Source organism: Mobula hypostoma, chromosome 4 (assembly GCF_963921235.1).
Source record: "Mobula hypostoma chromosome 4, sMobHyp1.1, whole genome shotgun sequence".
NCBI lineage: Eukaryota > Metazoa > Chordata > Chondrichthyes > Myliobatiformes > Myliobatidae > Mobula > Mobula hypostoma.
The window spans coordinates 129482015-129507830 of record NC_086100.1 but is presented as its reverse complement, the minus strand read 5'-3'; the positions used below and the strand labels follow the sequence as shown (position 1 = coordinate 129507830).

The window sequence follows — 25816 nt, the reverse complement described above, 5'->3', positions numbered from 1 at the left end:
CTGTCTCTCAGGCGAAGCTCTCGGTGTCACAGGAGAGTGTGTGTGTGTGTGTGCGTTTTTGTGTCGGGTGGAGGGTGTTGATAAAAATCGTTGTAGGTTAGCCAGTGTCACTCTTCCCTGGTGAATCTGCGCCAGTGCCACCGGCAGCGCATCCAGCACCAGGAGAAATCCCACTGCAGCGGGGTGCAATGAGTTGCGGCGGCCCACAGGAACGTGATTAATTCTACTTTCTATATATACCGGCGTGAACTATTATTCCGCCTGAATGTCAGAAGAAGATAGAAGGTACCAGGTTCAGACAAGCGTGTCCTTCCATGAAGAAGAAAACAGACACGACTGGAAAGAGGAGAACGGAGATCTTAGTTCGCATCATTACAACCCAAAAGCGGAGGACAAGAGTCTATATGGATATCCAAAAACCATGTAAGTACTTTTGTATTCCGTTCATTCACACACAAATCATGTTGTTTTTTTCAATGAAAATCGAATTCATCAATTCTAGTAAAGAAGTATAGGAAATATTAAGCCATTTTGAAATAATTTTCCTGCGATGGTTCCTCGTTTTAATTTAAAAAGCAATACAACTTTTGTAGAATGTTGGAGATGAATAAAATGGGGAAATGCTGACAGTTAATGTGGTCTGAGTGTCCACTGTAAGCTCTAATGTACAGGCTCAACTTTAACGTGATCCGGAGAAAATGACATTATAATCGTAAAATCGAACGGAACTAGACGGAAACATTTAATTTTTCTTTACTTTAACCGCTAACCCCCTCGTTGAAGCTACCTGTATAAATTAGTTATTGTGTATATTGAGGGTTTTGCTGCCGCGCGGTAAAATTCTAATCACTTAGAGTTAATAATTTTAAATAACTCGGTAACGTGTGATTATTCAATTCCTGAGTTACTAATATGAGTGCACCGCTCAAGATGAAGGTTATCACAACATCTCCAAAATATTCCTTCAGAAAATAGGGTTTAATGAGTTGAAATTAGGATTTAGGTGTTTTACCCAACTGGAAAATTAGCGCCACCAAGCGAGCCAGTGGGTAAGCCATTGAGCTCCGACCATTATCTATCTGTTCATTTGCCTCAAAAGCATTCGCGACGCTAACAAATATAAACGCACGCACTCAGAGGGGCAATGGGAAGATTCACTATTGCTTAGTTCAAGAGCTGATCGAGATTCCTGGCACTAAGTACCGGAGCGGCGCCCAGCTATGAAATTCTGAATCCACTGAACAGGTGAGTTAGCGATGAATTGTGAAGGCAGGTGAGTTAGCGATGAATTGTGAAGAGATTCAGGGTTAACACAGGATGATTGCCCTTGACTTACATCTGCACTCGCCAATCGACTACCTGAGTTTTTCTAAAGCTTTTAACGAACTTCGTTTTTTTTTCGGTCATATGTCTTCTTGCTAATATGAGCTATTAAGACCAAGCCACCTTCCAGCTCTTAGTCAGAAACCTTCTGAGTTACTGTACTTCAAGTAATCTTAAATGTATTAGGAATTTCTACTTCCACCACCTTTCCAGCCAGTGAATTCTAGATCCTGACCACTCTCAGGATATTGTAATAATGCTCAGATCCCCTCTACTTCATTTATCTTTCACTTTAAGTCTATGACCCTTAGTAAATCCTTCCCATTCCTTCTCTCTTTACCCCTTACCGTTTTGTGTACATCAATTAAATCTCCTCTCAGCCTCTCTGTTTCCTCCACTGAACTTCCCCATCTTGGTAACAGCATGGCAAGTCTCCTCATAGACCCTCTTGTGTGATCATCCTTCCTGTAAAGTAGTGAGGTAGTGATGACAACCCTACACTGTAATCTGGGTACAGTCAAAGTAGTATTTTATAGTTCTGGCATGACTGTCAGTGCCTTTATTCTGTGGCTTGACCAATAAAGGATAGCCGTGCATATGTCCTCATGACCCTTTTAACTGCCCAACTATTTTCAGAGATCTGTGGATTGAAACAGCTGGCTGTCTGTGCCCCTCGACACTTATCACCATCCTACTTTTTTATAGAATGTTCCATTATTTTGTGTGTACGTCTTCAAAGACACTACTTCACATTTCTTCAGAATGAATTCCACATACTGAATCTCTGTCCCTCTGAACAGCCAATCCACAACCTCCTGAACTCTACAACCTTGTTTCATATTTTCAATATTTCGGCCAATTTTTGCCTCTTTTGTAAACTTCTTAATCGTGTTCCCTGCATTTATTTTGAAATCATTATATATATACACCTACCATGGGAGTCCTGATCAGTCAGGGGCATTTGGTTTTGGGACATCCAAACCACCGTACTCAATGACATTCCTACCTCACAACATTAAAAAAATATGCTATGACCTCTCCTTAACATGCCTAAGCTGACAGCATTTGATTATTCTGAGAATTTTCAAGCAATAGTTTATACTGTCCCTCAGAATTCTTTCCAGAATTTGGCTGAATGATCTGTGATTATTCAGTCCAACCATCTCTTTCCTATGAAACAAAAAAATCATGTCGTCTTAATTCAAGTCCTCAGGCATCTTAACCTTTCTCCCTGCCTTTTCACAGCAGCATAGATACATGTTATCTTACTTGTTCTGTTTTTCATTTTTAAAAATACTTAACCCCTTGATGTTTAAAACACAAACAACAGGAATTCTGCAGATGCTGGAAATTCAAGCAACACACATCAAAGTTGCTGGTGAACGCAGCAGGCCTAACGAAGGTCTCGGCCTGAAACATCGACTGTACCTCTTCCTAGAGGTGCTGCCTGGCCTGCTACATTCACCAGCAACTTTGATGTGTGTCCCTTGATGTTTGCTGGCTCTCTATTTATATCAGATTTATTAGTATGAATTAATCCTTTTTCACTGTAACATCTGCATGGTCTCTCTCTTCTGGGAAGACACACACACAAAGTACCCCAATTATAGCTCTCCTCATTCAAGGCACCACATTTTTGGAAGGATGTGAAGATCCTAGAGAGGACAATGAAATAATTTACAAGAACAATTCTGCGAATGCTGCACGTCTTTTACAAGGATAGACTAATATATCGGGTACAGTTCTCCTGGGGTCAGAGAAGGTTGAAAGGAGAATTGTTAGGGATGATCACGGTCAGCTTAGAGAGGGTGGGTAGAGAGAAATATCCATTAGTGGAAATGGATTTAATGCAGTTAGCAAAGGATCCAGGGAAAATGTGAGGAAAAATATTTTTAATGCAGTGGGTGGTTACAATTTGGAAGTAAAGTGGATCCAGATTCAATTATTCTATTTTTACAACAACGAATTGGATATGTAAAATAGGACGACGGAAGATGTGGAAATGGTGAGGAATAAGCAGGTGCCTGGGTCTCTATTTGAAGAATTGTCATTGGCTTTATGAGTCAAACAGCATCCAGCTGTGATGTAACAATTTCATGTTTTTATGTCTGTTTCTGATTTTGTATTTTCTGCTTTCTCAAAGGATACCTTTTGCTATATAAAAAACCATAAGACCATAAGACATAGGAACAGAATTGGGCCATTTGGCCCATAAAGTCTGCTCTGCATTTTGATCATGGGTGATTTCTTTTCTCTCAACCCCATTCTCCTGTGTCCTCCCCATAACTTCTGATTCTCTTTGTACTTAGGTACCTATCAACCTCAGCTTTAAATATGCCCAATGACTTAGCCTTCACAATGAATCTGTGACAATGAATCCACAGATTCACCATCCTCTGGATAAAGATATCCCTCCTCTGTTCTGAAGGAACACCCCTCAATTCAGAGGTGGTGCCTCTAATCCTAGACTATCCCACTATTGAAAACATCCTCTGCACATCCACTCTATCTAGGTCGTTCAATATTTAGTAAGTTACAATGAGATCCCTCCTCATTGTTCTAAACTACAGTGACTGCAAGCTCAGAGCTATCAAAATCAGATCTCCTATGTTAACCCTCTCATTCCCAGGATCATTCTCATAAACCTCCTTTGGACCCTGTCCAATGCCAGCACATCCTTTTGTAGATATAGGGCACAAAACTGCTCACAATACTCCAAGTGCAGTCTGACTAATGCCTTATGAAGCCTCAGCATTACCTCCTTGTTTGTATATTTGAGTCCTCTTGAAATGAATGTTAATATTGCATTTGCCTTCCTTACTACCAACTCAACCTGCAATTTAACCTTTAGGGAATGCTGCACTAGGACTCTCAAGATTTCTGAATCCTCACACCATTTAGAAAATAGTCTATGCCTTTATGCCTTCTACCAAAGTGCACGTCGATACATTCCTCTACACTGTATTCCATCTGCCACTTTTTTGCCCATTCTCCTAATCTGTCCCAAGTCCTTCTGCAAACTCCCTACTTCCTCAAGACCTGCCTCTCTGCCTATCTTCATAACATCCACAAATCCATCAGTTCATTCATCCAGATCATTAAAGTAGTGGTCCCAACACTGACCCTTGTGGAATCCCACTGGTCATCGACAGTCAACCCAAAAAGGCCCCTTTTACTTCCACTCTTTCCCTTCTGCCAGTCAGCTAACCTTTCATCCATGTTGATCTTTCCTGTAATACCATCTTGTTTAGCAGCCTCATGTGTAACAACCTTGTCAAAAGCCTTCTGAAAATGTACACAACATCTACTGCACTCCTTTATCTATCCTGCCTGTCATTTCATTAAATAATTCTAATGGATTTGTCAGCCAAGATTTCCCCTTAAGGAAACCATGTTGACTTTGGCCTGTTTTATCATCTGTCTCCAAGTACCCTGAACCTCATCTTAATGGAATAATAGATTCCAACATCTTGCCAACTATTGAATCGGGCTAACTGGCCTATAATTTCCTGCTACTCTTTCATTTATTATGGAACCAGAAAGAGTTGGAAATTCTTAGCAGTTCAGTCAAAATCTGTGGACAGAGAAGTAGCTAGTCTTTCAGCCTTATTGCCTTTCATCAATTCCATTTGTTTCTTTCTGTTCCTATCCTCTGAAAAACATATATTTCACTCTAGTGTGGAAATATGTGTTCATATATTTTAATATTCAGTTGTTTGTATTTTCCATTATATTCCCTTTTCATGTTACCTATGTGTATGTTTCTAACTCTCCAGGAAGTGAGGGATGAGGGGAATATTTTCATTTAGAAGCCCTACGCTTTTCTTTGATAAGAGACATCACTAAGCGTTCTACTTACTTCTGTGGCGAGGCGAAAACTTTGATTTTAGCAACATTTGTTCCTATTAGGCTTCATTTCATACAATTGTGTTGTCAAAGCTGACTTATCAGCTAATCATATTAAACAGAATTATTACAGGTGGTAATATTATTATTACAGGTATTAAACTAGAAAGAAGGATGCCAAACTTATTTTTAAACATTGTATTTAGTGATAAGTACAGATATGATATTTTTCTTCCACTTGATGTACAGATTATGGATATCACTCACAAAGTTAGCATTTATGGCCCATCCTGTTCACTGTTGAGAAGCTGTTGATGCAAGGTCATTTTAAATAACTGTTGCCCTTCTGGTTAAGGTAATTCAGCAATCATCAAATCAGAAGTGTGTAAATTGGAAGGAAATATGTGGCTGGTTTGATTTAATCTGCTTTTATGTAAGAGAACCTGCTTGGCAATTTTGCACATTCTCAGATCAATGCCAGCTCTGCTGGAAAAACATGGATAAAGGAGGAGTAATTTGGACTGTACATCATCAGAGCCACAGCCAAGATGCTGTCTGATCTCATAAGCCATGTCCCATAGCACATAAAGTGAATCAAGTTGGCTGATGACTGGATTCTGTGTTAGTAATAATGCCTGGACAAGTCTGATCATGAATCAGACAGTCTATATTTTTGGCTGAATATGGCAGCAAGTGTTTCATCCTCATTGAGGATTAGAATAAGCCTATATCCTTTGCAATGATATAGGGTTTGCTGTTCATGAAGTTCTGAACTGAAACGAGTAACTTATGCCCTAACTGATATAGATAGTAATGAATACCTTCAATAAAGGGAGATTATACTTTAGTCACCTACTCTTCAAAGGCTAGATCACTTCCCTGTTTATCCTCCACAGTGAGTTTAGCTGCCAATACACACTATTTGAGTAGTAAGCCCCCCTTTCCCTGTCAAAGAGGAGATACTTCCAGCTAACAAAATAGTTTAAACATATTTCATTTATTTTTAGTGGTACACTTTTAGATAAAATTCTTAAAATATATTTATAGCTCACTGAGGATTTCTATCTTATAAAAAAAATTCTGAATTACATACAATTCAAAAACACAAAGGATTTCCAAAACACAAGTACGATTATTAAAAAGACATCCCAATGAGTTGTCTATTGCAGAAATCAAAAGCAGTAGAATGTATTCTAGTCTCCCCATCTTTCTGCCATTCTTCTTGTCGTTCCTTGACCATTCCTAACAAGCCTGACTGTATACTGTTTTTTTGCTCCTCGGTGACTTCACGTGCGTGTGATTTTTTTTCATTTACATTTGTCAGGCCAGGTGAATGCAGTATTTAATTAAGCTGAAACAGGCCCCATTATTTTCTGTTGATTAAATAATGGGCCAATGAGAACCCTTTTGTTCACTTGTTTACGACAAGAGGCTGAATAAGAAATATTGAATGGAAGTTTAACTTATTCAAAATCAACTCTTCAACCCTGGAAAAGTCAGCTGCTGTGTTAGAAAGCTCAGCTTGGCAAAGAACCCCCAGGGCCCTGGACAGAGAACATCCATCACACCTCTCCCTCCTGGTAATTATTTAATTGTCAAACAGAACAATGAGTAGGACCAAAATAAAGATGAACACTCAGCAGAAACAACACTCAATTGCGCACTGATGATGTCGACTCGACTGGTGACAAAACACTTGCGAGCTAACCTTCAGGCTCGGAGAACAACCCTACAAACAAGCAGCCAACCCGAGCTGCCCACCTTCTCCTTCATTTCAAACGTCCTTCATCTTGGAAATAAATTCCAATATCTATGGAGTATGGAGCAACAATATATAAGTTACACTCAGTTTTAGAAACAAAATCTGAAAGTGCATTCACATTGATTTAGAAGACATGAGCAGAAATTCAAAAATGACAGTTCTTTGTTATACTGATCTGCTGCATTGTCATGGATGTCATCTTTTAGGGATAAAATATCATTCCTACTCTAGTAGTTCGGCTGAATACAATAGACCATACGGTATCACTGACGAATCTTAGTGTTCCAAAACCTTCCTTAAAACAATATTGTCGTATGCTATAATTTTCGTAGATATTGACCATAACTTGCTTCAAATGTAATAGGTTTTAAATTTGAGACTTTCTGAAATCAAAGCTGAGTTTATTGTCATATGCACAAGTACATGTACGTACTGATGAGATGAAAAAACTTACTTGCGGTATCACAGACACAGAGTATTATATATGGTTTTGTTGACTTGTATGTACAAGGACTAGGCATCAAACTGCAGTGTCGCGGGGGTTGGGGGAGATATCGGGACTCTCTTATTACATGAATGTGTTGTGTGTAACGTGGTAATGTGTTTTAGTACTTTGACCTTATATTAACGCTGCCTTGCTACGCTGTATTCATGAGTATTCATATACAGTTAAATGACAATTAGACTTGAATTGAAGAAAAACATAAATTAAACAAATTACACACAATTTTGCAAGGAAATACAATTAGAACAAAAAAAAGTCCACTGTAGTGCAAAGTGGTCAAGGTGTCATAGTGTTGGGAAGCTAGTGATTAGTGTTTTGCTAGTTGGTTTAAGAACTAAGTGATTTAAAGGCAGTAGCTATTCATGAACTTGGTGGTGTGCAACTTAAGTCTTTCTGTCAGGTTTGGACGGGTAGGAACCCCCCCCCCCCACCACCCCCGTCTCCTCCCAGCTAACAGAGGTCTCCCGCTGCTCGCTTTCAACTCCTTACTTGCAGCCTATTTAAACCCAGCTCTCATCCACAGCCCTTGTTCACCCATCGAACCAGCCAGCCCCAACCAGTTGCTCCTAACCTCCAGTTACCGTGTTGTCTGTGATGTTTAGTATTTCTCCTCTCTTGTCTTGTGGCCCCTCATGGCTTGTTCTTTTTGAAAGCTATTATTAAAGTGAATCGTCTCCACTGCTCTGCTTTTGGGTCAAGCCTCCACCCCATTTCCTGACAGGGTGGGTGAAGTAGCTATTGACCCAGCAGAGTTTGCTTGTCGAAAGGAAGCCATTTGTCAATATGAGCACATGATCCAGAAGCAGCAGAAAACCATTGACTATCTGCTCGCCACTCTCAACCAACCCTTCGTCTCGACTCAGCAACCCTGCTCCAGTCATCCTCCTCTCTGGGAGCCCTGGGTTCCAGTGTCTGAACTCCTTGGCAAATCTCCAACCTGGTGCCACAACTTCCTGTCACATTGTGCCTTACATTTCAAGCTTCATCCATCTCTATTTTATGGACTGAGTCAAGTTTACCTTTGTCATCTCGCTCTTGGCTGAGTGAGCTCTGACCTGGGTTGCCACTAATTTGCACTATAAAACCCCCACTTACAACATGTATGAAGATTTCACCACTGGGATGTCCCATGTTTTTGACCACCTGGGAGGTGGAAGGGAGGCAGTGGATTAGATACTTTCCCTGCATCAAGGCTCCCGCTCAGTACTGGATTACACCATCAAATTCAGGACCCAATGGCAGAGTGCAGCTGGAATGCAGAAGCACTGCTAGCCATTACCATCACAACCTCTCAGAGCATTTGAAAATGAGCTGTCTACCCAGGAGATGACCACCGACCTCAGAAGCTTCATCGCTCTGGCCCAGCATATTGACAAGCTTCTTATGGAAGGACCCTCCAGACCCCCAGTCCCGTTCCCAGAACCATTTCAGGCTGCAGGACCCTCCTCAGCAATGCCTCCAGAGCCCGTGCAGCTAGGGGGAGATCCCTTAATGCCTCAAGAAGAGCACGAGTGCCCTTGGAGAAACAACTGGTGCATCTACTGCAGAGCAGCTGACCACCAACCCATCAAGTGTCCACTGCATCCAGGAAACAGCCCCACATGGTAGAAATGAGGGACCTTCTGTCTGGTAAGCTCTCCCCAGTCCCTTGTTTAATCACAATAGCTGGATTCACTCCCTGTCCTCCTCCAGACCCCGGTGGACCTACATACATAGGAGGCTCTGGTGAATTCTGGCACAGCAGGCAACTTTACGGACCGGATTGTGTGTGTGCAGCTTGGACTCCTGACCAAGCCTACCTCTCACTCCTCTGCGTCACGGCTATTGACAGACGTCCCTTGGGGTCTGGGATAATCAGAGCATGCATATGACCTGTACTCATGAACCTCAGAGAGCAATGTGAGTCCATCCAATTTCTCCTTATCGACTCTCATCTTCGATTACCCCAGCTCTCCATTCACAACCCTCACTTCAACTGGTCATCCAGTTCACAGCTGAGTTGGAGACCCACCTGCCTGCAACCCCAGTTGACTTCACCCGTAAATCTGCAGAGACGAAGGAAACCCTTGACCTCACCAAACTCCCACAAAATACCATGACATAGCCATTATCTTCAGCGAAAGAAAAGTCAGAACCCTACCACCTCACAGACCACATGACTACCTGATCAACCTCCTCCTGGGCACTACACCTCCGTGAGGTCGTCTCTTCTCCCTCTCCCCTCCTGAGAACCAAGCCATGAACAGCTACAGCACAGCTTCATTCAACTATCCCTGTCCCCAGCCAGTGCAGGATTCATCTTTGTCAAATAGGAAGATGGAGGAGGCGGGGTTGTTCTTTGTCCCTGTATTGACTACCATGGACTCAACAAAATCACTTTTGAGAACCAGTACCCTTTCCCCTTGATGGATAGTGCATTTGGAACACTCCGCTGGGCCCAGATCTTCTCCATACTGGATGTATGGAGAGCGTACAACCTGATCTGCATCTGCCAGGGGGATGAGTGGAAGACAGCATTCATAACACCCACTGGCCACTACAAATACTCGGTGATGCCCATCAGAATTTCCAATAGTCCAGCTCTATCCCAAGCTTTCATCAACAAAATCCTCAAGGACTGCTATACAGATATGAGTTTGTTTACCTTGAGGGCATTCTCATCTTCCTCAGGTTTCCCCAGGAACATGTAAAACATGTCCATTCAGTCCTTTAGCATCTTCTGAAAAACCAACTATACTGCAAGTTAGAAAACTGCCATTTTCACACCCCAGTCATTTTCTTCCTGGGTTACATCCTTTCACCCCAAGGCATATCCATGGACCTAGAGAAAGTGCATCCCATCGTTGAATGGCTCCCTCAAACAGCTATGTGCCTTCTTGGGCTTCTCCACTTTCTAGTTCATCAGGAACTACAGCCAAATCACCGCTCCTCTCACCTTCCTCACCAAGTCACCTATCTCATGGTCAGCTGCTGTGGGCCATGGTCTCAAGGAGCTCAAGTGATGCTTCAGTACCACTCCCATTCTCTACCATCTGAACCCTTCTAGATCTTTAGTGGTACAGGTGGACACATTTGGCGTGGGTGCTGGGGCCATCCTCTCCCAGCAAGGACTGGATGGAAGACATACCCTTGTGCTGCTTTCTTGTGCAATTTCAACTCTACATAATGCCTTCATAGAGTAGGAAATAGTCATAGTCATACTTTATTGATCCCAGGGGAAACTGGTTTTCGTTACAGTTGCACCATAAATAATAAATAGTAATAGAACCATAAGTAGTTAAATAGTAATATGTAAATTATGCCAGTAAATTATGAGATAAGTCCAGGACCAGCCTATTGGCTGAGGGTGTCTGACCCTCCAAGGGAGGAGTTGTAAAGTTTGATGGCCACAGGCAGGAATGACTTCCTATGACGCTCTGTGTTGCATCTCGGTGGAATGAGTCTCTGGCTGAATGTACTCCTGTGGCCACCCAGTACATTATGTAGTGGATGGGAGACATTGACCAAGATGGCATGCAACTTAGACAGCATCCTCTTTTCAGACACCACCGTGAGAGAGTCCAGTTCCATCCCCACAACATCACTGGCCTTACGAATAAGTTTGTTGATTCTGTTGGTGTCTGCTACCCTCAGCCTGCTGCCCCAGCACACAGCAGCAAACATGATAGCACTGGCCACCACAGACTCGTAGAACATCCTCAGCATCAGAAATAGGGAGCTACTCGCCATCAAATAGACCTTGGTGGAACGGAGACATTGGCTGATAGGAAACACCAAGCTCTTCCTGATCTGGACTGACCACCAGAACCTCATATCCATTTGACAAACTTAACAACTTAACCCATGTCAGGCTTGCTGTGCTCTCTTCTTCCAACAATTCAACTTTACCATCTCCTACCAACCGGGCTCCAAGAACACTGAGGCAGACACCCTGCCACAACAGTTCAGCCCAGCTGAAATTGTGATTGACTCTCAGCTCATCCTTCCATCCTTCCAGAGCGTCTGGGACCTTGAGAGCCAGACTGTCATGCCCTACAGCACGAGCCTGCTTCAGCCGAAACACCTGACATCCACATGTATGTGCTGGTGGCCATGCTCTCTAAGGCACTCCAGTGTGGCCACTCCTCACCCCCCTCCGGCTATTCAGGTGCACAGCAGACTCTGGATTTCTGTGACTGCTGTTTTGGTGGTCCACCATGATGTGTTGGCTGATGTATGTCAGCTCATCACTACCTGCCCTCAAATATGCCCAGTCCCTTTCCTCCAAACAGTGACCCTCTGGGCTTTTGTAGCCCCTACTGGTCTCTCAATGCTCATGGTCCCACATCACCATGGATTTCTTCATGGGTTTGCCACCTTCTGTTGGGGCCACAGTGATCATGACAATGGAGGACCAGTTCTGCAAGGCTCCCAGAGATCACCTCCATGGTCTCCCTCAGGCTATCATTTCAGACCGGGGCCCACAATTCATCTCTCACTTCTGTTCAGCCTTCTGCTCCCTCCTCTGCACCTCAGTGAGTTTGTCCTCCGGCTATCATTTGCAGACCAACAGTCAATCAGAACGAGCCATTCAGCAGGTGGAGAAGTTTCTGCCTTTAACCCTTTCACATAGAAGAAGTATCTCCTCCCATGGAGGAGGCAACGGTGGAGGTCCTGTCTGCCAGCACCTTGGTTTGCCACTGCCAGAATGCTTGGAAGAGGGCATGGAAGGCCATCCTAGCTGCCAACTGCGCTGACTGCCGCCAGACCAATCACCAGTGGTATGTGGCCAGACTACTCTGGCCTGGTGACTCTATCTGGCTGTCTACCTGAGATCTGCCCCGTGCACCAACGCCTACAAGCTCTCACCCTGGTTCATCATTCCCTTCAGTATCACCCGTCGCATCAATCCAGTCACTTACTGTCTCCAGCAGCCACCATCCCTCAGGATGACACCTACCTTCCATGTGTCCTGCCTCAAGCCTGTTGTCCATGGGTGGGGAGGGCACTCAACCGACCTGAGCCTGCACCTCCAGAACCTACGATGGTGAAAAGCATTCCAGTGTACGCAGTTCACCGATTGACAGATTCACATTGTTATGGCGGGGTGTGCAGCACACTGTTAGCTGGGAAGGGTACAGCCCGGAGGAGAGATCTTGGGTGCCAAACAGTTTCATCTTGGATCCATCACTCATTGAGAAGTTCCACCAGAACCATCCATATCACCTTACGCCATCAGGTGCTGGCTGTAGGAGGGGGACTCCTGTCAGGCCTGCACGGCCAGGCACCTCCCAGTTCCCACCCGGCTAACAGGAGTCACCTACCATTCATTTTGTACCCATCACCTGCGGCCTATTTAAACCCATCTCCCATTCAAAGTCCTTGTTCACCCATCGAACCAGCTAGCCCTAACCAATTGCACTTAGCCTTCTGTTACCTTGTGGCCTGTGGTGTTTGGTGTCAGCTCTCTCTTGTTTTGTGGCCCCTTGTGGCTTGTTATTTTTGCAGTATATTATTACAGTTGTCATTCATTGCTGAATCGTCTCCACTGCTTTGTCTTTGTGCCAAGCCTCAACTACATTTCTTGACACTTTCTGTACCTCCTGCCTAAAGATGTAAAAGAAAGGTATGAAGTAAATGCATGCTTTTCTTAAAAAAAGGGTTGGTAATCCCAACAATTAATTTCAAGTGTGAAGAGGGTGTCATGGCAGAGGTGAAGTGCTATAGGCATCATCAGTAAGTTACTCATTTAATTTCCCAAGGTTAACTTCAGACTTTGCTCACCAACCATAAATCAATCAAACTCAGACTATTAATCAATTTTGGATCTTCCATTATATGTCCTGGATCACTTATCTTCCTTGCTGTCACCATTCTTATCTCAGCTCCCCAGGATCTAACGTATTGCACAAAACACCTTATTTTTGTAGATAGCGATTGCCCAGTTTTACCACTATGATTGAGAGCTTTTCTTCAAGACTGCAAAACTCAGTGTAATTTTCTATTTGTGTTTTCACTTAGATAATCTGATTAATCTTATTTATATTTTTAAAAATAGATTTTTTGTTTCAATCTGCAAGTATCTAATTGATTTTTTTTACTTCTAGCTTATAGAATTGTTTGCTGCTGTCTCTGAATAATCTCCTTTTGCAAGTATCCAAAAATCTCCCAATCTCTTGGAGTTTTCATGGGGGTTATTTGATAGCACTTGGACTTCTGCTGATCTACTGAATTTACAGTAAAATGTGAAGGGAACTCAGTAGCGATCTCTTGTACTTTCTCCAGTGTTGCAAAGGATGACATGTCTGGATTGTGCTTCATTGCGGTAATGCAATTCAGAATCAAGTTTATTATCAATGACATATATTATAAAATTTGTTGCTTGTGCCAGCAGTACAATGCAATACATAAAACTACTGTAACTTACAATAAGAAATATTTTAAAAAACATTAGTGCAAAAAGAGAGCAATCACTAAGGTATTCATGGACCATGGGTTCATGGACCATTCTGAAATCTGAGGGTGGAGGGAAAGAAGGCATTCCTAAAACATTGAGAGTGTGTCTTCAGGCTCCTGTACCTCCTCCCTGATAGTCAGTAATGAAAAGAGAGCATGGCGAGAGTCCTTAATGATGAATGCCACCGCCTCGAATCATTGCTTTTGAAGATAGTATAAAACGTTGGTAACATAAAGATGGCGACAATAAGTGGTGACTCTTTACGTGCAGCTCCAACTGAAATCATCAAATATTCCCATTTAGGACTATTACAGCTGAAATCCACACTCACAGCCATAGGTACTTCAGTAAGCAAATTCATCTTTAAGACGTTTAAAACATCTACTAGTCCTCAAAATTGATGGACCTTGGATGGCAGACTCAGGCCACGTTTAAGAAAATGGAAGTGGGGAAGGTGCACTGGTCAACAAGTTTGATTGGAATGCAGAGTCCTTTGACCACTACTCCCTACTGTCTTGCTGGTGAATGCACAGTCTCTCAAAAATAAAATTGAAGACCTCAGAGTAAGATTGCAGTACCAGAAGGACGTCAGGGACTGCTGTGTACTTGGCCTCACAGAAGCATGGCTCACCTCCACCATTTCAAATACATTGCTGCAGCCCGATAGCTTCACCATTCTCCACAAACACACGTCACTTGAGTCTTTTAAAGGTAGAGGAGGGGGAGAATGGGTAATTAACTCATCATGGTGCACTGACGTGACAGTTCTATCTCAGCCCTGCTCAATCAACCTGGAGCATTTAGCAGTCAAGTGTCATCTATTTCATCTGCCGAGGGAGTTTTCTGCTATCATCCTTGTAGCAATGTTCATTCCACCTCAGGCCAATGTTAGGCAGGCACTGGAGGATCTGAGTGCTGTGATCAGCAGTCACAAAATAGTGTACCCTGATGCCTTCCTTATCATTGCAAGGGATTTTAACCAGGCCAGCTTGAAGAAGTCTTTGAACAACTACCACCAACATATCACCTGTAGAACCAGAGGAGCCAACACACTTGACCACTATTATACCACCGTCAAGAATGCTTACGGTGCCACGCCACACCTGCACTTTGAAAATCCGATCCCCTGGCTGTACTTCTACTCCCAATGGATAGACAGAGACTAAAGACAGCAGCACCAGTGGTGAGAACCAAGAGGATATGGTCAAGGGAGGCAGAGGAGCAAGTACGGGACAGCTTTGAGTCGGTGGACTAGACAATGTTCAGGGATTCATCTTCGAGTCTGAATGAATACACCACAATTGTCACCAAATTCATCAAGAGCTGTGTGAATGAGTATGTGCCTTCGAGAACATACTGGACATACCCACACCAAAAGCCATGAATGAACCAGGAAATTCATCATCTTCTGAGGGCTATATCTATGGCATTCAAGACCTGTGATCCAGAACTTTACAAGAAGTTCCAATATGACATATGGAAGGCTATTTTAAGAGCAAGACAACAAGTCCATTTGAAGTTAAGATGGAATTGGATGTACGTCAGTTCTGGCAGGGGTTTGTAGGCCATTATTTCTTACAAGGCAAAACCTAACATCACGAATAGCTGTGATGCTTCACTCCCAGATAATCTACAAGCTTTTTATGCAAGTTTTGAAAGGGAGAATAAAACTACATCTGGACAAATTCCTGCAGCATCTGATGACTCTGCATTCTGTGTCTTGAACATCTTTCATGAGGATGAACCCTGTAGGGCATTAGGCCCTGATGGTGTACCTGGTAGAGAACTGAAAACCAGTGCCAACCAACTGGCAGAAGTGTTCAAGGACATCTTCAATCTCTCCTGCCTCAGTCACAGGTTCCCACCTGCTTCAAAAGGGTGACATTAAGTGAGTAATTTAATGATGGTGCCTATAGCACTTCACCTCTGCCATAATGTTCATACCAGTGCCCAGGAAGAGCAGGGTGAGCTGCCTCAGTGACCATCACCCAGTGGCACTCACATCTACTGTTAAGAAGTGCTTTGAGAAGTTGCTCATTGCCAGAATCAACTCCTGCCTAAGCAAGGACCAGGACACACTGTGATTTGCTTATTGCCACAATAAGTCTGCAGAGGATGCAATCTCACTGGCTCTCCATTCGGCCTCAGATCACCTGGACAATAACAATACCTACTTCAGGCTGCTGTTTACTGATTACAGCTCAGTGTTCAAAACAATAATACCCTCAAGTACTAATCAGCAAGCTCCAAAACCTGGACCTCTATATCTCTGCAATTGGATCCTTGACTTACTCATTGGGAAACCACATTCTGTGCAGATTGGAAACAACATCTCCTTGCTGACAGTCACCACTGGTGCACCTCAAGGATGTGTGCTCAGCCCACTGCTCTACTCTCTCTACCCACAATAGTGTGGCTAGGCACAGCTCTAATGCCATCTATAAATTTGCTATTGTTGGCAGAACTTCGGATGATGATGAGGAGATGTACAGGAATGAGGTAAATGAGCTAGTTGAGTTGTGTCAAAACAACAACCTTGTACTCAACATCAGTAAGGCCAAGGAATTAATAGTGGACTTCAGGAGGGGAAGTCGAGGGAACACACACCAGTTCTCATCGAGTGATCAGCAGAGGAAAGGATCAGCAGTTTCAAATTCCTGGGTGTCAACAACTCTGAGGATCTATCCTGGGGCCCAACATGATGATGTAATTAGAAAGAAGGCACAACAGCAGCTAAATTCATTAGGAATTTGGGGAGGCTTGGCACGTCACCAAAAACTCGTATGTTTGTACATTCGTACGGTGGAGAGCATTCTAACTGGTTGCATCACCATCTGGTATGGAGAGATTGTAAAAAGCTGCAAACTTAGTCAGCTCCATCAGGGGCACTAGCCTCCCCCGCGTCAAGGATATCTTCAAAAGGTAATGCCTGAAAAAGGCGGCATCTATTATTAAAGACCCCCCACCATCCAGGACATGTCCTCTTGTCATTGCTACATCACAGAGGAGGTACAGTGTTTTAGGAACAGATTCTTCCCAGGACCATCAGATTTCTGAATGGACAAAGAACCCATGTACACTACTTCACTGTTTTTTTCTTTAATTGCTCTCTGTCTGCACTACTCATTTAATATCATTTATTTATGTATACTATAGTTCTTAATGTAATTTATAGTTAATTATGTATACATAATACATAATAATGCTGTCACAAAGCAACGTAGTTTATGATATGTGTCAGTGATATTAAACCTGGTTCTGACTCTAATTCCTGTTCTCAGTGCCAGGGAGGCTAGTATCCACAATGGAGTTGCTTGAGTTTGCAAGCCACAAAACTGAAATACTTTTTCTTCGCAGCGCTTCATTGACTAAGACATAGATGGGACAACCTTAAGGAACACAAGATGAGTTTATTTCTTTCCCATTTTTATGAGATTGAAGCTGCTAGACTTTATACCATCATCTGAATGCCTCGGAATAAAATAATCTTTTTCTACTCTCCCGAATGTGTGTCATTCACTGTGTCTTATGCATTGCAAAGATGGGAATAGTGGACGATAATGAAATCATTAATTGCAGTCCAACAAATATGAAAAGTGCTGCAAACTATTCAAAAACCTTTTAGAAAAGAACAGCAAGACACTAGAGCATGTCATGCACAAATTGCTGCTCATAATATATAGTTTTTTTCCTGTTAATAAAAAAAGAAACAAACTGTGTAACTGTGATTTCCTGCAATCCTGTGAAAAATAATCATATGAAAATATGTGAAAACAAGATCAGCCCTAGTATCTGTGCTGAAAATGGAAAATTACCTGTTTTCTGTGTACTGTAATGCAACACATGCAGGTTTCATGTGTCACGAATTTAGTGAAATTGGACAATAAATAGAAACTTGATGGTAAATCAGTGTTAGAGCAGTAGAGTCAGTCATAGAGTCATATGTCATGGCCCTCCAACCCAACAAGATAGTGCAATTTTCCTGCATTGGGCCCTTGGCCTTCTGAACCTCTCTAATTTATGTATTTATCTAGATGTTGCTAATGTGCCATTTCAACCACTACTTCTGGCAGCTCATTCCAAATATGCATCACCCTTTGTGTGAAGGAACTGCTTCTAATGTCCCTTTTAAATCTGTTACCTGTGATATTAACCCTACACCCTCTTACTTTTAGCACCCCCCTTCCTGGATGGCCCAGTTAATGATTAGAGAAGTTAAAATCTCTCACTAATATTGCCCTATTATGTTTACAATTAACTGCAATTGGACTTCATATCTGTTCCTCCAATTCTTACTGACTATAATGGGAACCTATAAAACAATCCCATCTGAGTGATCATCCCCGTTTTGTCTCCAAGATCTACCCGTATGGCTTCACTAGATGATTCCCCAAGAATATCCTCTCTAAGGACTGTTATTCTGATGTTTAAGTTTGCTCCCATTGGCTCCAGTCATATCCCTTGATCTCTCATCAGCCACTCTAAACCCTACCGTGTAGCATGAGAAAATCTCCCTCCATTTCAGGTGCAACCCATCTCTCTCATACAGGTCACCCTTATCCAGAAATAATCCCAATGATCCAAGAACCTGAATCCCTCGCTACTGCACCAGCTCCTCAGCCACATATTTTACTCAACCACATCTATTGTACTCAAGTTCAAGTTAATTGTGATTTCAACCATAAACATGTATACTACCAAATGAAACAACATTCCTCCAGACCAAGGTGCACAACGCGATAAGTATAACTCATCCACAGCACATAAAGTAATATTACCACAAATAAATTAACAAATAATAAGGTGCATTTTCGTCACAAGTTAAAAAGTAAACACTATAGCACGACTGGCGCTCATATATGGTGGGACCTAGGTGGTGGCAGGGAGTTCAGTAGTTTCATGTCCTGGGTGTAGAAGCTGCTTACCACCCTAACATTCCTTGTCCGACTGCTATGGTACCTCCTGCCCAATGGTAGGGGGTCGAAGAGATTGTAGGATGGTTGGGAGGGATGAGTGATAATGCTAAGGGCCCTGCATACGCAGCGCTCCTGGTAAGTATCTTGGATGGGTGGAAGAGAGACCCCGATGATCCCCTCAGCAGTCCTCACAATCCTTTGCAGGTCTTGTCATCAGATCCCTTGCAATTCCCATATCAGATGATGATGCAGATGATCAGAACATTCTCAATGGTGCTCCTGTAAAAGTTGGTTAGAATAGGGGAAAGGGAGGAGTGGAGCCTCGCTCGCTTTAATCTCTTCAGGAAGTGGAGACACTGCTGTACTTTCTTGACCGAAGTGGTGGTGTTTGGGAACCAGGTGAGATCCATTATGTGCACTCCCAGAAACCTGGTGCTCCTAACTCACCCACAGAAAAGCCATTTATGTGTAGTGAAGAACGGTCAGCCTGTACCTTCCTGAAGTCCCTTTTATACCTGGAAAAAAACTAAGAAGCCACTGGTTCCTCTGCTGCTCTGGTTGTTGTAAATGGCAGTTAAGTAATAGGAGGAGGTAGTCATAGACCAATTATGTTTCAATAAGATAAAACACTCCCAAACTGGATTCCTTAAGTGGTTTAAATGCAGGTAGGGCAGGATAGGGCAAGAAAAGGGAGGCTTATGACAGATACAGGGGCCCCACACTACAGAGAGTCTAGATCCTGAATGTGAAGCGGTAAGATTAAAGAAATTAGAGAGGCAAAATGGGTGGAAAAAAGTCTACACATGCTTGAAATCTGAAATAAAAAGATAAAGTGTCGCATGTGCTCAGGTGACATCTGTGGAAAGAGATACTGTACAAGGAAACAAAGAGGGTGCATGAAGTAAGAGCAACGTGTCAAAAGGACGAAAATCCCAAAGATATTTATGAACACACAAAGGGAAAGAGGAAGGAAAAGTTAAATTAATGACCAAAAGCAAAACCTGGTTGTGGTAGGAGAAGATATGGTACTAAAGTCTTTGAGTCTTCAAAAGAAGTTGGTGGCTGGGAAGCGATACACAGTTTGATGCTAAGCAGGGAGAGTGTGAAGTAATATGTGGGGACAGGAAATCTCATGAGATACACTGAAACGAAATGGGTAGGTCCAAGGTTTTTTAAATCAGAATGGGAAGAAAAGGAGGAACAACATGGATTTGTGAAGTGAATTTCATGACTGATTAACTTGAGTGAAATTTTTGAGGAGGTGACAGGGAGGGTTGATGAAGGCAATGCTTTTGGTATAGTTTACCAGTGTATTAGCAAGGTTATTATCAGAAACATAAAAAGTTAAACGATCTGAGGAAAATAGCAAGTCGAAACCAAAAGTAGCTCAGAAAGAAGCTATTAATGTTTTGAGTAAACTTAATTGACTGATTGGCTGTTTGTAGCGAAGAGTACCAGATCCCTGATTTTTTTTTGTGTGACATGCATCAAGGTTTTGGTCTCACATATGCTCTTCCTCTTGTAGTCAAGTACACTTGCCTTCATTCCAGTTCTGTGGGTTCTGGTGTGGCAGATATGGCGAGTGTAGAGGCTTGTGTAAAATCCTGCGGCAGGAGTCTTACGTATGAAACATTCATTAGCTTCCTGCTCATTGCTGTCTTAACTTGGTTTCCTGGAACAGAACAACTCTGCAGTTGATGACTTCATTTCAATTACTCTGATTAACATGCAACTAACATTTCATCTGTAATGCTCGAAGAGATATACTGGTGATATAATAACATGGTTGCTCTGTGACAGCGGTCTCACCACAAGAGAATAATACCTTGTGTTTTCCCATGTTTAATTCTGCTGTATTTATAAAACAAAGTTGCATCTGAATTAATGAAGCCTCCTGAAGTAATTTTTAAATGCAGCCAAATTTTACGTTGGTAAACTACCGGTGTAGCGGTCACTCTAAAACCAACCAAAACCACTGAGAGACTAAGCCAGGAGATCAACACTGTATGGTGTGCTTCCAAGTAACGAAGGTCCAAAGTTGAAAAAGGTACTTACGGTCCTTTATCACAAAACCAGTAAAGACAAATAATCTTATAATGATTTTAAAAAAGCTAACAAAGCTAAACTAGTGATATTGCAATCTTAGCATTCAAATCATCGTAACCAAGTGATACTAAGCGTAATTAGCGGTTGAACTGAATTAGCATTCCAATTAGCTAAGTTAATGTACTTAAGCATCAACAACAAAAAAAAATTCTCTGTGGTTCAACCCTTCTCCACTAGACTAAACTAAACAACTAATTAAGACAAAGTGTGAACACATAGCTATACTCATTTGCTTCTCCCGTGTCCCAACCCACGTACCATAAACAACCCACCACAAAATTCAACACAGACAGGAAATAGATACATGGCTCCTACAACCAGTAAATGCAGGAGCTGAAACTGACTTATGTGTGATTTGGAATGAAAAGGATTCAGGGTTCATGCATTTAGTTTCTGCAGTGATGTCTGCAGGTTCAGGATGTGTCACATTCAAAAGCTAATGAAGGCTAGAATATTCATTTATGAATAAATATGGTCCATTAGCACAAGGTGAAAATGCCATATATTCAAAGAATCCTATCAGAAAATATAATAGAATATTTTGTTTTCTTTTGCTTCTAGAAGTTTTGATTCCTGTGGAATATTTAGGGCATGGTGATCACAGCCTTTAGTTTGCTTTTCTAATCTTTTCCTTTTCCAAAAATAGTTGATTCAGTGATTACAAGATCACATTATTATGATATTACAGTACTTCATAATGCAGTTTCAAATTATACCCAGTCATCACTATCCAGAATGCAGTCGTGCCACTGTGTCCCAGTTGTACCCATGGACACCACATATTGCTTCTCCAAAGCCTCACAGGCACTGAGTGTAATACCAGAAGAAGGACAGATAATTAGCTCAGGCAGAACCCTTGAGTGCCCAACACCTAGACCCTTAAATGGCCACCTTGGACAAGCCCACCTCCCCCTGCACTGGGTGACCAAAGGTCAGGAGTTTGGGACTAAAGTGCAGCCAACACCTGAGGAGCAGCCCCTTCAGATACATGAACAGAGGCTCCAAGCTCTCACACTCCATATACGTATACATGATTCACCATTTCCTTCTGGCTGCAAAATAATATTCGGCTGGGCAGTCTGTAAACCAACTTCAGAATCCGTTACACAATACTGCTCTATGCAATACTTTTCTCTCCAGGTACCTAATTTAAAGGGGGCTTTGCTAATCTTGCTACATTGAATTGCATGGTTAAGATGTACGCTAGAAAAATACAGCAGAGGCAGTAGTGACTCCAGTCCTCATGTTAACCTGATTCAATGCCTGTCCTGCCAAAGAGGACAATGTATGAATACCCCACATACAGTATTAATCACATACACAACTCAAGATCTGAGCAACAAGATAAGCCGACCTGTCTCTCGCTGCCCCTCCTTACCTTGAATCTCTGCTTTTTCAAAGGATCCTTAATTGCCTGCATCTCTACCATGGATTATTTAGGAAGCAAGTTCCAGTTACTTGCTGGAAGCCTTGGGATGACTTGCTGAATACAGAGATGAAGGTGACTTTTATTATTGAAGTATGTGAGACCAACTGTTGTATATTAAAGTAGGCTTTCCCTCAACCAGGAAAGCCTACAGATTAACTAAGTTCTGACTATTTTCCAGTCACAGTCAATAATGTAACCATTGTCCATTACCCCACCCTCTCTACCTGGGGCTTAATATTGAGTAAGAACAAACCTAGACCAGACTGTGGCTACTATAGCACATAGAAGACAAAAGACACTCCAATTGTAATCTTGAGCAACACACAAGATGCTGGTGGAACCCAACAGCATCTACAGGGGGAAACGGAAAAGCACGTGAAAGACTGCCTGTGTCATGGTCCGGATCGGGGTCCCTCTAAATTTTCTTTGTTTATGTTACAATCCGGACCGTTGACTCCCTGTTTCCCTTTGGTTCCCTTTTTTCCTGTGTCCCTCGGCTTTTGTGATTACAGGCAATTTACTCTCGACTGAACCGGTAGTTTATAGTCTCCGGCTTTCAGCCGTTCGGCAGGAAAGTGTCTGCAAAGTCACCAAAGGTACGGCGTGCCAATGTCATCTGGCCGGAGCCAGCCTAGTCTCCGCCCGAAGTGAGTGCTGGTAATTCGCCTTTCCTCACTGGAGCAACCCTGTCAAGTTACCTTGCCAAAGTGAGCCTGCAAAGTTTCCTCACCGAGGTGGGTCCGTCAGTTAACCCGCCGGAGGGAATCAAGAACCGCTGTCTACTGTTCCTGGGCCGAGTCGAGAGCTCGCCACTACCCGGAGGCTCCAAGTCAAGTCCCGTCCCTGGTGGCATCCAAGTTCTGAGTCAAGTCCTGGTCCTGGTGGCATCCAAGTTCCGAGTCAAGTTCTGGCCCTGGCGGTCTGTGATTCCTGTCCTACCCCCTTGTCTGAATCCCTTCTCTGCCTCTCTTGCCTCTAGTCCTCATCTGCATCCCTCGCCTGCACTTCGGTCTAGTTCTATTGCCAAAGCTCTATAGGTACTGTCTGGTGTTCTTTCGTGTTGGTCTTGTCTTGTCCTCGCCTCCATGGGGTAAGTCAGACCATCTTGCCGTTGCCCCGCGGGGGGTCATGTCTTGTCTTGTCTTGTCCTCGCCTCCGTGGGGTAAGTCAGGCTGTCTTGCCGTTGCCCCGCGGGGGGTCATGTCTTGTCTTGTCCTCGCCTCCGTGGGGTAAGTCAGGCCGTCTTGCCATTGCCCCGTGGGGGGTCATGAGTCCCGGCCCTATGTCCTGTACCCAAGGAGGGGTCCCGGCTCTCTGTTCTGTGTGTGAGTCCTGGCCCTATGTCCTGTACCCAAGGAGGGGTCTCGACTCTGCGTTCTGTGTATGTGTTCATGGTTTCATGTACCTGCTCTCCTGAGACCGAGGCTCTGTTTTTCCATGATCCTCCCCTCCCTAGTCCATGTCATGTCCTTGCCTGGTTCTGGGGTCTGAGCCCGAGGTAAGACCCAGGTACTGGGTCCTTGCCCAGTCTCGGGCTCGGAGTCCATACCCTAGCCTCTTCATGTCGCCTCTAGTTCTGGGAGCCGATTCCGAGTCCTATCCCAGACCCTAGTCCCAGCCTAGTCGTAGTCCTGAGTCCTTGTCCAGTTTGCTATTCCTGCTTCTGCTTTGCTCTCCTGGTATCGAACAATAAACTAAATCTAAGTAACCTCACAAGATGTGTCTTGCATTTGGGTCCACCCTTGCTCCCAATGCCACCCCCCATTGTGACAGCATGACCTGTAGCAAAATATTCAACTCTGACACAGTGAAGAAATTTGAATTGATTTAAGACAAACAAGCTCACTTGATTGTTGTTTCTGTTGACCACCCTGATCAGATACGCTGATGGCCAACAATAGGCTACGGCTTCAGTACGCACAACCTATATCATGGAATCATTGCCCTAACCTGGGAGTGTATTTCCTCATCCCTGTGAGATTGCTAGTCACTGTCCAAAGTGGTCCATCTACACATACTGACTGGAGTGAGTCATGGAGACAGCCGCTTTCAGCTGCAGGTAGGGATTATATTTACATGCTAACATCTCATATTTGTTTCACAGTGAAAAGGAGCCCAAATCCTGATCACAAAGAAGCTGCCATGTTACAATCACATCACGCGTGTTATCTTGAGGTTCAGCACAAACCATGAAAAGTACCAACCAAAGCAGCATATCAGTGACTTGAAAATATCCAGTCAATGATAAAACTATTGAATGATAACTAGGACAAGTCTGCCACCGTTACTGATGAGATGAGGCTTCTTACAGCTGTCAATGCTGTGAAATAGCTTGTGGGAAGTGGCCTGGCCACCTCCAAAGTGCCATATGCAAAGAAGCAACAAGGTGTGTAACTTGTCAATAAATGAGGATGAAGAGCTACTTAACGGAGGATCCCACGGTAGGGTGATCTAGCTCCAGCTTTGTTTGTCAACTAGCCCAAGAGCAGAACTAAACAGGTGCACAAACTAAAGAGTTACAGTTCCATCAGATAAACTGCTTCCAAATGCTCTGGTAATCAATTTTCCTTTGGGATTAGCTAGGTGGTCGGAGGAAAGTATAAAGGTATGTTAGAGCTACATTTTTGACACAGAGAGTGGTCAGTGCATGGAATACACAACCAGGTGTAGTGACACATCAGAGGCATTTTTATAGTTAGGCACATGGATGAAAGAAAAATGGTGGGTTATGTAGGAGGGAAGGGTTAGATTGTCATTATAGTAGGTTAAAAGGTCAACCCAACATTGTGGGCCAAAGGGCCTGTACTGTGTTTAGTGTTCTATATTCTATGTTCTACACAGAGAAGAGAATTTTGATATGTGGACACAGAAGATGGATATAAACTGAGTGTAGTGATAACTCTATCATTGAAATTTGCCTATACTCTCAGACTATAAACTCAATTCAATTTGTAATCCATGGTCACTCACTCACTCACTCACTAACCACCAATCCTAAAGTGTAAAAACAGGTTTTAAGCAATGAGTACCCATCAAACCCAACCAGCCTACCACATCTGAAGGAAAGGTGGGCTGGAGCTGAACTACGTCAGAAAATTGATTAAATCAAGCCTTAGGCAATAGTGGCATTGCCAAATGCCCCACCATCAACATCTTGGGGGGTTGGCATTGACCAGGACCTTAATTGAACCTGCCATGGAAATACCATAGTTACAAGATCAGTTCAGGAGATTGATACATTGTGCAGCTGACTCACTTTCTGACTTCCTAAATTCTTTCCATGTATATATATTTATATGGCATACGTTAAGAGGGTAAATAGAATACCACCTGGGATGAGTACAGCTCTAACAACTTTCAACGGGTTTAACTTCACACCATCCAGGTCAATGCAGCCGACTTGATTGATATGCCATCTGCCACCCAAATCATTCACTCCTTCCACCACTGGCATACAGTGGCTGCAGTCTGAAGTTACTTGTCCAGGCTACCC

General features: G+C 43.1%; 1 protein-coding gene across 1 annotated transcript in view; it reads left to right on the top strand.

Moving 5' to 3' along the window:
* The first annotated feature begins 265 nt into the window (after nt 1-265).
* The window catches only part of LOC134344928 (short transient receptor potential channel 3-like), a 139529-nt gene continuing 113978 nt past the window's right edge, over nt 266-25816 (top strand). Inside the window, exon 1 of the mRNA XM_063045061.1 lies at nt 266-423. Within this exon, the coding sequence (XP_062901131.1) occupies nt 266-423 (158 nt within the window). The remainder of the gene's footprint in view (nt 424-25816) is intronic.